Genomic DNA, 16,330 nt, shown 5'->3' on the forward strand with positions numbered 1-16,330 from the left:
CCCCTATCACCCACCACCAATACCAACATCACTATCACAACTGGCTTTTATGTAGACTAGGTTTGCAAAGTGCTTTACTCTAGGCTAACAATAACAGGCTTTTATGTAGAGCTTTAAGGATCACAAAGTAAAGTGGAGCATGTAGAACACAAAATCTTTAGCAATAAGTTCATGGTTTTATGTGGTTGTGGTTTGTGGTGCCCCAAACAATTGCGATACTAACATCAAAGATCACTGGTATGAATAAAAAGGAAAATTATAAATGTTGAGGGGATGTGGGAAAATTGTAGATTTATGAACTGATCCAACCATTCTGGAGAGCAATTTGGAACTAATACTCTGCATATTATTTGAGCCAGGATGTATCCCAAAAAGATCCCAAAAGAGAAAAAGGACCTATTTGCATAAAAATACTTATAGCAGCTCTTTTTCTGATGGCTTAGAATTGGAAATCAAGGAAATCCACAAACCTTCAATTTGTAAAAAATGCAGTGTCTACAAAGCACAATAAAGTGAAGCACAATAAAAATGAGATACACCTGTAGCATATGTTTTCCCTATTTTTCTACTTTTGAGCCTTTGCTTTCTCACCTGTAAAATGGAGATAGGGATTGGAATAGACTAATGAACAAACATCTATTAAGCTCCTACTTTGGTCCAGCCATTGTGCTAGGTTCTCAGTATACAAATACAAACATGGGATGATATGTCCTCAAGAAGCTTCCGTTCTACTAAATGGACACTAATATACAGAAGGCAGCATGACACTGTAAATAGACACTGGACTTTGTAAACTTGGATTCAAATCCTGATGTTTATTAAATAAACATCCATTATTTGGATGAATTACTGAGGCTGAATTTTCTCATCCATAAAATGAGAAATATATAATAATGCCTGTATATATAATAATACAATGGGGGACACATCTTGATCCCCCCTTCTGTTAGTGTCTAACAGAGTTTTTGGGAGCTCAAATAATATAGTGTTTGTAAAGTGTTTGATAACTCTAAAGCTCTTTATAAATAAAAATAAAATAGATTTACATATATAATATATGTGATATATATAATAAATTTAAATATTAAAAATAAAATAAAATTTATCTTTTTACACCTTATGAGCCTGTAAATCTATGATCTCTCAGATCTCAAGATCTGACTCTAAAACACTAAATTTAGGGATTCTTTCACTGCCTCTTATTTTCTGACTGTATAGACCACATGATTTATCCCAATATTTTGGATAGGATGCCATGGAAGAGCATCAAAGATTACTGATAAAAGTGTAATGTACATAATATCTAAAACTGACACAAATGTGTAACATGAAGAATCATTCTTCAATAGAGACTGTAGTCAAGAATTGAAAATTGCAGATCACATGGGAATGTACAGCTAGGTGCACCCTGTTATATAGTGGGGCTAGTGTCAGGAAAACTCATCTTCCTAAGTTCAAATGAGGTCTCACTGTTCAACCTTCATTCTCAAAGAGCATCAATGACATCAGAAGGGGGAATGTCTTAACTTGCAAGTGATTTGGATTTAATTGAGATAGAGCTTCTGAAGTCACCACCCCTTTGCTTTTCTCCAGAGTCATCATAGTTTAGTGGCAAGATATTGGTCAGGACAATTAGTAGTGGTCCAGGATATAGGGGGGGGAGACCTTAACCTTTTTAAGACAGGGTCTTTTCTCCAGATCTCAATTAGTCTGAGGAAACACCCATTCAATGTTAAAGACTAGGTAAGGAATGAGGTAAAAGATGGCCTACTTTGTCTTCTCAAAAGAATCAATCAGGGGAGGGAAAACCCTCAGATTTTCTAGCCAGAGCAGAAATAATTGCTATTTACATTGACTCTGAGCCATCAAAACCAAAACAATGCTGTCCTCAGACATTTACCTGCTGTGTGATCCTGGACTAGTCACTTAATCAGTTTTATTATATGTAAAATGAGCTGGAGAAGAAAATGGCAAACCATTCCAGTATTTTTGCCAAGAAAACCCCAAATGGATCATAAAGAGGTGGACCTAATTGAAAATGACTGAGTAACGATAAAAACATAGAAATATGCTCCAAATTATTAATAGTAAGAGAAAAGCAAATTGAACAAATTTTAAGTCTGACCTCACATTATGGGAATGAGCAAAGATAAGAAAAAAATGGGAATAGTTTATGTTGGAGGGGCTATGGGAACACATTAATACACTGCTGATAGAACTATGAATTAATCCAGCTGTTCTTGATATCATTTTGGAATTATGCAAGAAAAATGACTTAACTGTCCATTGCTTTTTATTGAGCAAGGAAAGTCAAAGAGAGAAACAAAAATCTAATATGTATCAAAATATTCATACCAATTTTGTGTTAGTAAGGAACTGGAAACAAAAATGAGTGCCCATCAGTTGAGGAATGGATGAAAAACCTATATGGCATATGAATATAATAGATGATTATTGTGAAGTAAGAAAGAGTAGATATAAATTTGGAGAAACAGAGGAAGAGTTTTATCTACTGGTGGAGAGTGAAATAAGCAATACTGAGAGAAAAATATAATCAATGATTAATGAGTGGCTCATAATAGGTGCTGATTAAATGTTTATTGTTGATTAATTATTGATTGAAAAATAACATAAATGGAAAGATCACTTTGAGGAAGCTGGAAGTCAATTATTGCTCCTGGGAACATATAATGAAGCATACCTCCCTCTTTCATGGCAGGAGAAGACAAAATAAGGTCAGGGCATTTTGTTCAAAGATTTTTTTTTGTCACAAAGGGAGAAGAATAGGGTGCAGTTTGGAAAGAGTGATATAAAAATAAAAGGCATCCATAAACATCTATTTAAAATGAGAATTTGAAAATGATGGGGGAAAATATCTTTATTATTTCAGATAAAATTTGTTTTAGTTTGACATTTTAAAGCCTTCCTCAATTTGGTTCTTACCTACTTTTCTATCATCTATTCACATTATTTTTCATCATATATTTTTGTGCTCTAACCAAATAGTACTGTATATAATTCCCTAAATTCTACATGAGGAAGAATTGTATACAGTGCTGGGTATGGAAGATTATGGTTCCAATCTCAGCTCTGCCACTTGATCTTTTTTATGAGTGGATTGATCATATTACCTCTCTGGTTGTATTAGTTGGCCTCTAAGCTTCTTTTCAGCTGTGATTCCCAGACATCTCTTGTCTGCAATACCTGTCTTTCCTCCATATTTCTATCTCTATACTTCACAGGATCCTTTTCATTCCTTTGAGACTAAATTTAGTTATCACTTCCTTTGTGAAATTTTTGACATTAGAGACAATAGAATGTAAAGCCAATGAAGGAAGGAATTAGTTGTTTTTCATCTTAATTTCATCAGCATCCAGTGATGCACTCTACCAAGAAGTAATAGTAAGGCTATAGAGTTAGATTTTTAAAAAATCAGTATTTTTCTCCTTTTAGAATTCTAGATCCCATTCCATCCCCTATCAGAATTAGAAAACAGCCATTCTTACCTTGGAGGTATCAACACTTTTATCCTCTTCAGAATCTACGTTTTCTTTGACAATTGCTGTCTGGACAGGAGATAGTCTTTTATCTCTGGAAACTTGACTTTCAGGAGTTTGGAATTTTGGAGGAAGCATAAATTCTTGTGAGTTGTAGCTTGAGAAAGAACATTCTTCATCAGATACATCTTCTGGGGATGAAGGATAATTTGTCTCTGGTTCTATCCTCAGAAGAATATCTTTTTGCACTGTCTCTTTCTTCTTGACTTTTGATATTTTTTTCTTGGATTTCTTCTTTTCAGTTTTTTGTTTCTTTGGCTTTCCTGTAAACACCCAATCAAGATGCAGATAATCAGTCAATTATTAAGCAATTAGTAAATACAGAATACCTGACACTGAGAATACAGGAACAAAAGTAAGTCTTTGGCTGTAATAGTTTCAATTTAGCTGGAAGAGAAAACACTTTTTAGAAGCTTTCATACCTTAAAACAACACTAGGATTTTTGCAATACTCTGTGTTAGGTTATGTACATACAAAATAGAAGGTGATTTCATTTAGAGTTATTATTTAAAGAAATTTGGAGGAGTTTGGAGGAGGGCTCAGCCGAGTCCCTGCCTTTATTTCACTATCTTGACTCTACCCACTATAAGGTGATTTTTGTGGGGAAAGGCACTAGCAGTTATAGGATTAGCTCATGTAAGAGATGGAGTTTGAGTCAAGTCTTAAAAATACAAAACAAAACAAAAAACCAAGCTAGGGATTTTAAGGGGCAAAGGTAAAGAGAGAATGAATTCCAGGCAAGGATTATGTCTATTTCAAAAATGTGGAAAGAAAGCTAGAATACAGTTGACAAGACTAATATGACTGGACTATACAATTGTCCCTTCCACATCACAGCTGTTAGGGAGACAGTGCTCCCACACTCTGGAAAATCTGTGTAAAATTTTTTATCCCTCCTTTTGTACCAGAGAAGAAGTCAGAATCATTATGGTATTAAAAGACAAATATGTTGATGTTATAAATGACTATATATATATTTTATACATTTGAGTTTCTAAAGTTTTTCTCTGTTGTCTGCTAGTCTTGTGTGTTATGACTTCCACAAAACTCCCCCCCCCAACTTCCCATTTAATTTCTTATACCAACCCAAGATATTTAGAAATCATAATGGGAGAAGTCGTGATGTTAAAGGGGTAACTATAGTATATAGGGAGGAGAGTAATGTATGGTAAAGCTGAAAAGTTAGAGCTGGCCAAGTTGAAATGGGCTTTAAATGATAAAGGCATTTTTATTTGAAAGATACATCAGTTCATTCCAAGTATAGTACCTATAGGTCAAATGAAATTTGGCAAGCATCAGAAATGTCTCCTTTCATCTTGAGAATGGGATTAATGACAGTTCTCTGGAAAGAACTGGTCTTGTTGACAAGCTCTACAGAGAATGTTTTCTCTTGGGTTGGATGCAAATTTTCTTCAGAAACCTCCTAGTAAGGGTGTTCCGTTCCAGTAAATTTTATTTTTCCCCCCTATGTACATATTTCCTTACCTCCAACAAACTCTGTTTTATTTTGGGGCTTTTCTTCTTTGCCAACATTAAGAGAAGTCTTAGACTTGTTTACTTCATTTTTTTTCTTCCTTTTAGTTTTCTCAGGCAACTGTTTCTCCTGGAGAAGAAAAATCAAAGAAGAGGAATTATTAATAGATTTTTGTTAGCTGTAGGAGGTTTAGGGGGTGCAACAAGAGCAGGCTATGTTTGGGTATAGGGAAGTCAATCAGAAGTTAGGGAACGGGCAAGATTCACTTTGGGGTTTAGGACAAAAAATATATATGCTAGAGCAAGTCTTCTTAAATTTTTCCCATTCACAACTCCTCGAATCTGAGTTGGGGTGTTTCTGGCATTTTTTATACATGTTTAGTCAAAGAGCACATGCTATGAGTTCAGAACCAAGGCTGTATAAGTCACAAGATGCAACAAGGGCAAGCACTGCTAGAAACATCTTAGATTCATTACTTGTTTGATTTTCTATTAGTTTTTGGTCCTTGCATTCAAAAACCTTTTATTCTTGCCAATTTTTTTTTTTGCAATTCACACATTTAATTACGGAACCCCATATTGAGTTGTGTGACCCATAGTTTAAGAAGTTTTGCTTTAAAGGTCCATTTCCTTCTTAAAATTTTAAGGGAGGTATTATACTGCATTACTAATATATCTTCAGTGTCTGTCTCTGATGCTGATGGTACTACATTTCTCAAAAGTGGATATAAAGTTCCACCTATGTCACAAGATTGTTGTGACAAAGTACTTTGTCATTATAAAAATGAGCTGTGATGTTGCTGCTGGATCTGAGCACCAGGCTAGCTAAATGCAGAAGGCCATATTGCCAAAAATTTGTCACTAGGTGTTTTTTTTAGACAATGGATTTCCTCATCTATAAAGTAGAGGTAATAATAGTGTCTACCTCCATACTATATGTACATATATCTTTTTTTTAAATTAGTAGTTTTTATCTACCAGATATATGCATGGGTAATTTTATAATATTGACAATTGCCAAACCTTTTGTTCTAATTTTTCCCCTCCTTCCTCCCCCCAGATGGCAGGTTGACCAATACATGTTAAATATGTTGAAGTATAAATTAAATAAAATATATGTATACATGTCCAAACAGTTGTTTTGCTATTATATGTACATATATCTTATTCAAATAGGATAATAGTTATGAAGTACTTAGTATAGTGCCTGGTGCTGTGCTAAGTGCTTTACAAATTTCTTTCCAGCTTTGTTACACATCATACTACAATCCAACCTATGATGCAGGTATTTTATGATTATCCCAGTTTTACAGATGAGGAAACTGAGGTTCAGAGAGCTGTAAAGCATTTGCTTATCATGGTAAGACCAATCAGAGCTTGTGCTCCATTGTCTTAATCCTTGAGAATTCAGGGTTCACACCATGATGAACATCACAGTAGACCATGAATAAATAGTATAGCAAATAGTATTGCTATTTTTAATAATTCTTTCTAATCAAGACAGGCAGCTTTCAAGGATGCATCATCTCATATCTCCCCAAAACATAGTTTCCTGGACTCAGACTAGGACCAGGGAAACTCTTCTATAAAAGATGAATTTTTCAGGAAATTCCAAGCAAAAGACAATTAACTTGGTCGTGGTTGCAGGGCTCCAGTAAAACTTCCTCCATGATGGAAGTTACTATGAAGGCTCTTCATAGAGGAAGAAAAGGTGGGGGTGAGAATCTGACTTAGCCTTTGGAGCAGACCTTAAATACTTACAGAATGGATGTTTTCTGCAGGCAGCTTGCCGAGTTTTGGGGTCACATCCTTCCCTTTTCTACTTCTTGAGAGAGAATGCTTCTTCTTAGTTTTCACTGTCTTCAGTGGCACTGGACTATTTCCTAGAGGTCTTGTGAGATAGGGCAATATTTCATTATCTCTACCTCTGTGAAAGCCAATGGAGCTGTTTTCAAGGGAGAGATCTGGGGCTGGACCTAGGACACTCCTCTCCTCTTAATCCTCCACTAGCTAAGAAGCTTTTAAGGGCTGATCCTTTACTTTCTGGCTTCTTCCTGCCAGCCCTGAGACTCAGAGTGGGGGAGGTGGTGTATTCTGAGTGTTATTTAACCAAGCATACAGTTTATGCCTTTCCCTGGGCAGCTGGGATTATTTCACTGAAATTCCTCAGATAGCCGCCTCACTCCACTGAACTATCTCCTCTATTTGCTTTCAGGGAAAACAACAAATCATCTTTCTGCATTCTGAATAGTTTTCTCAGGCTCCTAGGAAGGTTTAAGATTTTGAGTCACTGAATTTCCTTCTACCCAGTGAGAGAACAAAGGGAGAACAGAACACAGGTGCTAGGATTGCCAGGATATCCAGGCAGGAGTGAGGGATGGGGAGGGGCCTCCTCCAATTATCCTGCTCTTGTTCCCGTGGGCTTTGTCACCTCACTTTCTCCCCTGTTTAAGGGGTTTTTCTTCTTTAACATGATGTTTACCCTTAGAAAAGGACACTAAGGAGACAGACACTATTTGGACAATTTGAGGATTACCTATATGCCTTTTGCATTGTCTACTGATTTTGTATTAGCAGCCATTCTAAGACTAGTTTCTGCAGATGGAAAGAGGGCCCTTTTTAGATCACATCTGAGCTTTACTCTCTGCCCATCAGACACAATAAATACAGTCTTTTTCAGCAAATAAATCCTCCTGGTGAGATTGTCACAGGGCAATCATCGTTTATTCCAAGGCTAGAATTTAATTCTAGGAGTGTAACTGTTTATTTTACGTGCTTCATCTCATAGCAACCGGGGAGAAAAAAAAGCAAACTGAAAAGCCCAAGGACGGAGAAGTCAAGGCCATTGTTTTTTTTTTTTTGTTTTTTTTTTTTTTTTTTTTTTTATATAAACTTACAATTCTTTGATGGTTTCTGCCAAAGAGGTCAGGTTGTGTTTCAACACTGAAGTGCCAAGTGATCCAGAGGTTCTATCCCTCTGCTTCTCTACCTCTGTGAACACAAAGAGTATCCTTGTTCTGCAGGAAGGACTCAAGGAAGGCATTCCCTTGTTGGAAACTTTGGGCGGGGGCAGTCTCCTGCTCTCCTTCCTCCCTTCCATCTTTTCTTCCTTCCTCCCTTCCTTCTTCCTCTCTTCCTTTCTTCCTTCCATTTCCCCTTTTCTATCCTTTCCTTCCCTCCATTTCCTCCCTCCCTCCTTTCCCTTTTTCCCTCCTTTCCTCCCTCCCCTTCCTTCTTTTCCTTCCTTCTTCCTCCCTTCTTCCTTTCCTCCTTCCTTCTTTTCCTTCCTTCTTCCTCCCTTCTTCCTTTCCTCCTTCCTTCCTTTCCTTCCTTTCATTTCCATTTCTATTCTTTCCTTCCTTCAATTTCCTCCCTCCTTCCCTTCCTTCTTTTCCTTCCTTCCTTCCTTCCGTCCTTCTCTCCCTTTCTTCCTTCCCTCCCTTTTTTCTTCATTCCTTCCCTTCCTTTTTCCTTTCCTCCCTCCCAGCTAGTAAGTGATCGAAGTCAGATTTTTAACTCAGATTCTCCCGAGTTCAGGACCAATGCTGTCTACTGCATGACCTAGCTTTTCTCTGCTTCTTATATCTAAAAGATGTCCAATTAATATAAAATTTTAATAATTTGAGATGCAGTGACATTTACTTTGAAATTCCTGTTTCCATTTATCCTCTTTCCCCAGAGACTTATATTTCCTTTTCTCTCTGTAGATTCTTTGTGCTATTTCTATGGAATAAAACCATTCTATAGCATTATTACTTTTCTAGAATGGCAGAAAGTTAATTAGAATATATCTGTTATTATGGTTCTAGTTAAGTTTATCACATAACCTGTAGTTTTAAAAATGATAGAATTCTCTTGACTTAGTTATTCTCAGCAATGCAATGATCCAACACAACCCCAAAGGACTCATAATGAAAAATGCTATCTGCTTCTGGAGAAAGAACTATGTGGTCTGAATACAGACTGAAGCATACAAAAAACAATAGAATTCTCTAACAGTACATTTTTGCAAAGACTTAGATGAGCCACGGATGAATTTTTTTCTGTACAACTTAACTAAATCAATTAGCCAAATCAGCAAATATTTATTAAGGACATACTATATACTAGATACTATGCTAGGTGCTTGTTTGTCTTTTCATTCTTTTTTCCTTGTTTTTCTTCTCTAATAATCCAATCATTTTCATATCCCAAATATATAGCTCTAAACCATCCTTTTTTTTTTTTTAGTTGTTTAATTCTTTTTTCCACTTAGTCTTTTTAGGTACCCTCAAACTTAACAAGTCTAAAATTGAGTTCCTCTCTCCTCCTTTTCTCTATTTCTGGCAAAAGTACTTATCTCATAACCTGGTGTCATTCCCCCAACTTCTAGATCTAATAAACTGCCATAGTCTACTTATTCTTCCTTATTCATTCTTTCCTTTCTTTTCTCATTGCCACATGCTAGTCCTGATCTTCTGTTGTAGGTCATGTCTGAAATATTGTAATAAGTAGTCTTCCCAGTCTTTTCCTCTTTCAGTCTATTTTGAACCTACAAATATTACCATATTAGTCTTCCTAGTTGGTCCCTTTGGATTACAATCACAAAAGTGATTGTGGGGTATAAGGAAAGAGTAAAGAGCTAGGTTTGAATGCTGCTTCTGACATTTACTAGCTATATGACCCTCCAAGGTCATATACTTACCATCTTCAAGTCTTCCTTTTCTTCACTTGTAAAAAGAACTGTTGTAGTTGTGGAGAAGTGCTTTGTAGACCTCAAAAATCCATGTGAATTATTTTTATTATACCATGTACCTATGCAAAAACTTTTGGAGGCTCCCTACTGCCTGTGAAATAGACTCCTTAGCTTTATCATAAAACTATCCACCCAGTGTAGTCTATTGTTTGTCCCCCAGAAAGTATTTTCCTTTTGCATTTTTGTCTCCTTGTTATTGTTTATATTTTGCCTCACCTCCCCTTATTAGCATTTAAGATAATGTTTATAAAGCAGCTTGTAAACTTTAAAGCGCTATATGATGCAAGCTATCATCATCATCCTACTTTCAATGTTTTTTATTCTTCCTCACTATTAGTTGCTATCCATCCTTCAAGGCTTTGCTAATGTCTCACTTCTCCTGTGAAACCTTCTCTGACAATTCTAGCCTATGGAAGTAATTTTTTCCTCTCTGGAACTCTTGGGCCATTCCCCATCTCCCCTATCCCTATCATTTGCCTCAATTCATTTAATGGACCATATAAAGTACTATATTGTGAGTTACCTTTTGGGACAGACATTCTTTCTCTCTAACTTATCTGTAACTCCTTGAGGGAGGACTCATGACATTGGGGTATAATGGGAGGATCACTGAATTAAGTAGTCCTAGGATAAAATCTCAGTTCTTTCATATACAAGCTTCTTGACTTTGACTAAGTCCCTTTCCCTCTATTTTCTGGCCTACACATTTGAAATGATAATTCTTGTATTGCCAATTTCACAAGATTATGGTGAGATTCAAAGAAACAAGGTATTATGCATACTTTATAAATAGTAAACCACTATATGATTATGAGCACTTGTTATATACCAGGGAATACCATTGATTGATTGCCTTATAATTCTGGATTTATTTTGATGTTAAAAGATTAGTTACATAACAAGTTTATATATATTATATAGTTATACAACTGTGATGAACTTGGTTCTTTTCAACAATGAGGTGATTCAGGTGAATTCCAATAGACTTGTGATAGAGAGAGCCATCTGCATCCAGAGAGAAGACTATGGGGACTCAATGTGAGTCACACATAGTATTTTCACCTTTTTTGTTGTTGTTGTTTGCTTGATTTTTTTTTTTCTTTCTCATTTTTTTCCTTTTTGATCTGATTTGTCTTTTGCAGCATGATAATTGTGGAAATATGTATAGAAAAATTACACATGTTTAACCTATATTGGATTACTCACTGTCTAGGGAAGGGGGTTGGGGTAAGGGAAGGAAAAAATTTAGAACACAAGATTTTGCAAGGGTGAATATTAAAAACTATATTTGCATGTATTTTGAAAATTAAAAGCTATTCCTAAAATAAAGGATTAGTTATAGTGAAAAACAGCCAGGATAGAAGACAGTACTTGACTATTGTAAGAAATTTAGATTCAAATCTGAGAAGTTTTCTTTATTTTACATAGAAAAAACACAGAGGGCTAAGTCATCCAAAACTGCTCTATTCCTCTACTTTGGACCCAGGAAAGGGGCATAACTTCACCAGCAGAGGGTACTGTTGTACTAGACTTGGGCTCTCAAGCTAACGTGAAAAAATTACTTTTTAAAGATATAAACACCATATTTTGGATAAAGATAAAACCACAAGAGGGCCCACATTTGGGCATTGGAAGAAAAAGAACCCAACAGAGGATTTAGAAACTAAAAACACAAACCAATGCAATCATAACGATAACACTAATTTGTAGTTCGCAGCTGTTTTTTGGGTATTATATGTAATACTTGGTGGATTTGGATCCACCCAAATTTGAATCTTGACTTTTAGGAAAGCAATGAGGTTCTCTTTAAAAACAAAATCAATGTAGAGTAATGATCCCCTGGACTATCATCCTGGGCTCTTTGGATCATAGATTTGGAGCTGGAAGACACTATTTTAATCCAATCCCTCTCAGAAAAGTTAAATAGTTTGTTTGGGATTTGAACTCAGATCATAAGATTATAGATTTGGGACTTTAAGGACATTTAGAGGTTATTCAACCTTCTTTTATAGATGAAGACCCGAGAAATGATGAAATGATTTGCCCAATGTCATACAAATGGCTGAGTTGGGATTTGAATTCCGGTCCTCTTTAGCACTCTTTCAATTATACCATGCTGCTCGCTCCTCAGTACTTTTGGCTACAATATTCAAAAGTCCCAGGTTGGACATACCTTGATATTGGGTATCATTATGGCTCTAAAAGTTTTCAAAGTATTAACTCATCCACCATCCCACCGACCAAAGAAAGGATAGTAGCCAAAGGAAAGTTCACATTTTACCTAAGGTTGCCTGCTTCATTCAATTATAAAGTCCTTGAGGACAGGGATTATCTTTTGCTCTTTTTGTATCCCTAGCACTTAGCACATAGTAAATTCTTAATCAATATTGATTGATTGATTGATTCCCTGGCCTGACTCCAAAAATCTAGTGGCTGCTTCACAAATTTATCTCTTTCATAACCAGGACCTGAGATGAGTTATAATAATTTTGCCAAGAGCTCAGTATGAACTTGGTATATAGACATGTTTTATATTTCTCTCTCTCTCTCTCTCTATCTATCTGTCTATATGTGTGTGTGTGTGTGTGATGTTTTGATCCATGCCAATGGAGGCTATAATATGTCCTGGCTTTTGAGACAAATAGATTTGGAAAGTCAGAGTCTTTTGTCTCCTCATAGAGGAAATTAATATGGTTTATTATTAGTAAATGTTTGATTTGTATACCTATTTTATATACCCATATATCCAACGTCACATAAAATCTCTTGGGCAAAAAGGAGGTTGTGAGAGGAAAAAGTTTAAGAAGCCTTCTTCTAGAACATTAAATACTACCAGACATCCAATTTAGCACATTTATTAAATACCAATACAATGTTTAGGAAATTACTTTAGATTTTGAAACTACTAGATGAAATATAATGTAATTTCTGCTCTTAAGGAATTTGTTATCTGCTAGAGGGGTAGAAGCATGGTATAGAGTTGGTGGACAGCATAAAGGTAGGCTAATTAAGATGGGATTAAAAAATGTTTCATGTTTCATTTTGTCCTAAAATTAGTATTTCATCTTCAGACTCAAATCTTTAACAGAACACAGAGTATCTGAAGAGAAAAAAGTATGAGAATAGTTTTGAAGCCAGATCATGGAAAGTTTTGAATGGCAGAGTAAGGAGTTTGTGTGGTCGTAGAAACCCACCAATGATTTTTGAGCCAATCTAGTCTAATAGGAAGGTTACTTTGGCAACAGTGGAAAGGATGGATGGGAGATAGGAGGGACTAGAGTAAAGGAAACCAGTTAGGAGGGTATTGCAGTAATCAAGGCAATGTGTAATTAGGACTTAAACTAGATCAAATGCAAAAGAGATAGCAGATAGACTCACTGATTGACTGAAATGGAACAGATGAGGGGAAAAAAGGAGTAAAAAATGGAGTGACCCAAATATTGAGCCCAGGAAATAGTGAGGATGGTGTCAGCAGCAGAAAGAAGGAATTTAGCTGAGTGTGAGGATTTGGGGATTAGATGATGAGTTTATTTTTGGATGTATTGATATTAAGGTGCTGGTAGGTTATACAGATGAAAAATGGGTTGCCGGCAATCTGAGACTTGAATTGGTGATGGATATTTGAAATATGGAAATCATCTACACAGAAATGAAGTTCATGAGAGTCCACTGAAGGGGAGAGAGAATGGAGGGGGAAAAGTAGACAAACAGGAAAGCAGATTGTTAGGAGCCTAACTCTAACCATGAAAGAAGAGACTCTTGTCTAATTTCAGGTTTTTGAGAAATAAAATTGGGAAATCGATAGCCTGCTGATTCTGCCCTTCCATATTATGACCTTTTGTAGGCTTTCTTACCTCTGGTTCTGCCTTATAAAATACTTTCACAGTCCAAAATATTACTCCAGTATCAGTATTTTCTCCATACCTTAAGGGAAGAACATTTTAAAGACCTTGTTTTCATTCTTAGCCAGAGGGTAGGATTTCTTTCAAATATATTTTGCTTCTTGATTTGAGAACTGCTCCAGAGGAAAGGCCACTTAAGTTGATTGTTCTTTTTCTGTCTTTTTACCTATTTTTTCCTCCCTAGGATGCAACACATTCTTAGAGTTGCAAAGTATTAAACATTAAAAAGCTAAAGGTTTCAGATTTTAAAATTTTCTAGCCTTTCAATTAAGTCTTGGCCTTTGCTTTTATACCCTGAGAGGCCCTGGTGTTTAACAAGAGATCTTGGACCTTATGTTGGGGGGCTGTCATTGGGAAGAGGAGAATAAAAGGGATGTAATACACACAGAGAATAGACCCCTGGCATCAGGCACTAGGGGGAGTACTGAGGATTGAATTCTGTACAATTATTCTGGGTTCACTAACAAGAGATTCTATGTGGGATGAGTTCAGAAGTGAGCAGGCAGACGTAGCCCATGCTGTGTGGAAAGGTGTGCTTGAAGAACTTCCCTGGTGAGCAAGAGCCATGGGGAGCTGGAGGAGGTGGAGGCATTTAACTAACAAATGCTGCAGAACTAAAGATAAGAGAAATAAACTTCCCTACTCATTCACTGCTGGGAGCACACAGACAACACAGTACCATTTCCTTTAGTGGAGCCGGCAGCAGGAGAGACAGCTGGTGTTTTCTCAGCTGTAGTTCCTATTACCCAGAAACTGAACTGGTCACAGGATACCCAGGAAAAGCTGAGCTGGTCTGGTCCCACATTCCCCCTAAATTTTCCCCTTCAATCTCTTTCAGCTTCTTATTCCTTCCAGTACCCTGCTCTTGGGTTTTCCATCAAGATTATCTGGTTTTATAGATGAAGCAATGCAATTTCCCTACATGGTTTCTATTTTTTTAATTCCCCCCCCCCATTTCCCATTCTTTACACGAAGGAATACCTAAGACCTATAGAGTTTCTTCTCGATATAAGAAAATAGGTAGAATGAACTCTTCTGGACATCTGGGGGTATCATTTAGTAAACTAGTGAAATTCACCCTGGTTAACAGTTCATTCAGTAGGACTAGACTAAAGGGATAAAAAAAAACTTGTGTGACATTTGATTATGCTGGTGCCATACATCCAGTCTCTAGGAAATCCCATCTAGTCTGTGATATGTGTTATTGAAAGCCTTCCTAGTTACTTAAATTTTTAAGAATATTAAATATATAGAAAATCAAATATTAAATGTCTATAAAGGGCATTAGGGGATGCAGTGGGTAGAGTGCCATGTCTGGAGTCTGGAGTTACTAGCTGTATGATTCTGGACAAGTCATTTAATTTTGTTAAATACACATACATACACCTTTTCATACACATACAGGTATGTATGTATATATATATATATATGCATGTATACATAATATATTTCAATATTATTGATTTTATTTGTAATCCTGTGCTTTTATAAATATTATATTGAGGAGGGATCTTTCTCAAAGAATCTGCCAAAGGAGTCCATGACTTAAAGATGGTTAATTAAGCATTTCTGTCTAGGGTTAAATTTAAATTTCTCTGGTCTTTAAAAGCTCTTTACAACCAATTCTTTTCAGCCTATTTTACCAGGTCTGTTATACATAACTCTTTTTCAAATATTCGACAATCCAGTTAAACTAGCTGCCTTGATATTCCTCAAAACAAAATTCTGCATCTCTCCCCAAGTCTGCCTCCTATCAATAAATGCATTCCTTCTTCACCTTAGTCCATTAGAATCTCTATTTTCAAAACAGCTCCAGTATCAGTTCCTATAGGAAACCATTCAGAGATTACTGAATTGGCTAATTAAAAAAAAAAAAAAAAAAACAAAACCAACAAGGATCACTGTCACTACATCTTTTGCCAATGGCCTTATTTGCATTGTAAGTATCAGAGAAAAGGCCAAATTGGTCCGGATTCTTACCTAGATATAAAAGGAGAGCCAGCAATCCCAGTGGAGGGAGGTAGTGCAAATGAACTGGAGATGCTCTTTTGAGGCAGTCGCCTCGGGCATCTCTGATTTCCCTTTGTTCTTCCCCTGGCAGGTTTAAAAGAAACCCCATTTCCCCAGGGACAAAGCAAGGGGGTCGACTAAAGAGGAAGCCAAACTTGAAGGGAAAGAGTTGGAATGAGAGGTGCTAGCCACCCAGAGGTAGAGGCCACCCAAGAGTAAGTAATTGGTCACCTGCAACCAACCTTTCACCATATACCACAGATGCTGCTAAGCAGCCTGAAAGCCCTCTATTTAAAGTGTGAAATGGATTCATCTTCTCTGGTTGAATGGAAACTTCTTGAGGGCAAACACTGATTTTTCTTTATTTATTAATTTTTATACCCAGTGTTTGTCTGACACATAGTGGGTCTATTGATGCCACGTCTAAAATTGAACTCATAATTTTTCCTTCCCCAAACCTACAATATTCTAGTGGCTCTTAAACTTTTTGGTTTAAGGATCCCTTTACGTTCTTCAAAATGACTGAAGACCACCCATGAGCTTTTGCTTATGTGGATTATATCATGTTTCATTTTAGAAATGGAAATTATTATGTATTAGTATTATTATGAAAATAATTTTGGCTTCATGGACCTCATGAAAGGATTTTGGA

General features: G+C 36.3%; 1 protein-coding gene across 1 annotated transcript in view; it reads right to left on the minus strand.

The window, feature by feature from the left end:
* The window catches only part of KIAA2012 (KIAA2012 ortholog), a 148,241-nt gene that overhangs the window by 19,642 nt on the left and 112,269 nt on the right, over positions 1-16,330 (minus strand). Inside the window, exons 16-19 of the mRNA XM_074299022.1 lie at positions 7,929-8,022; positions 6,793-6,922; positions 5,044-5,161; positions 3,507-3,820 (exon numbers count right to left, since the gene is read on the minus strand). Of these exons, the coding sequence (XP_074155123.1) occupies positions 3,507-3,820; positions 5,044-5,161; positions 6,793-6,922; positions 7,929-8,022 (656 nt within the window). The remainder of the gene's footprint in view (positions 1-3,506; positions 3,821-5,043; positions 5,162-6,792; positions 6,923-7,928; positions 8,023-16,330) is intronic.

The sequence above is a fragment of the Sminthopsis crassicaudata genome, chromosome 3, assembly GCF_048593235.1.
Source record: "Sminthopsis crassicaudata isolate SCR6 chromosome 3, ASM4859323v1, whole genome shotgun sequence".
NCBI classification, from domain to species: domain Eukaryota; kingdom Metazoa; phylum Chordata; class Mammalia; order Dasyuromorphia; family Dasyuridae; genus Sminthopsis; species Sminthopsis crassicaudata.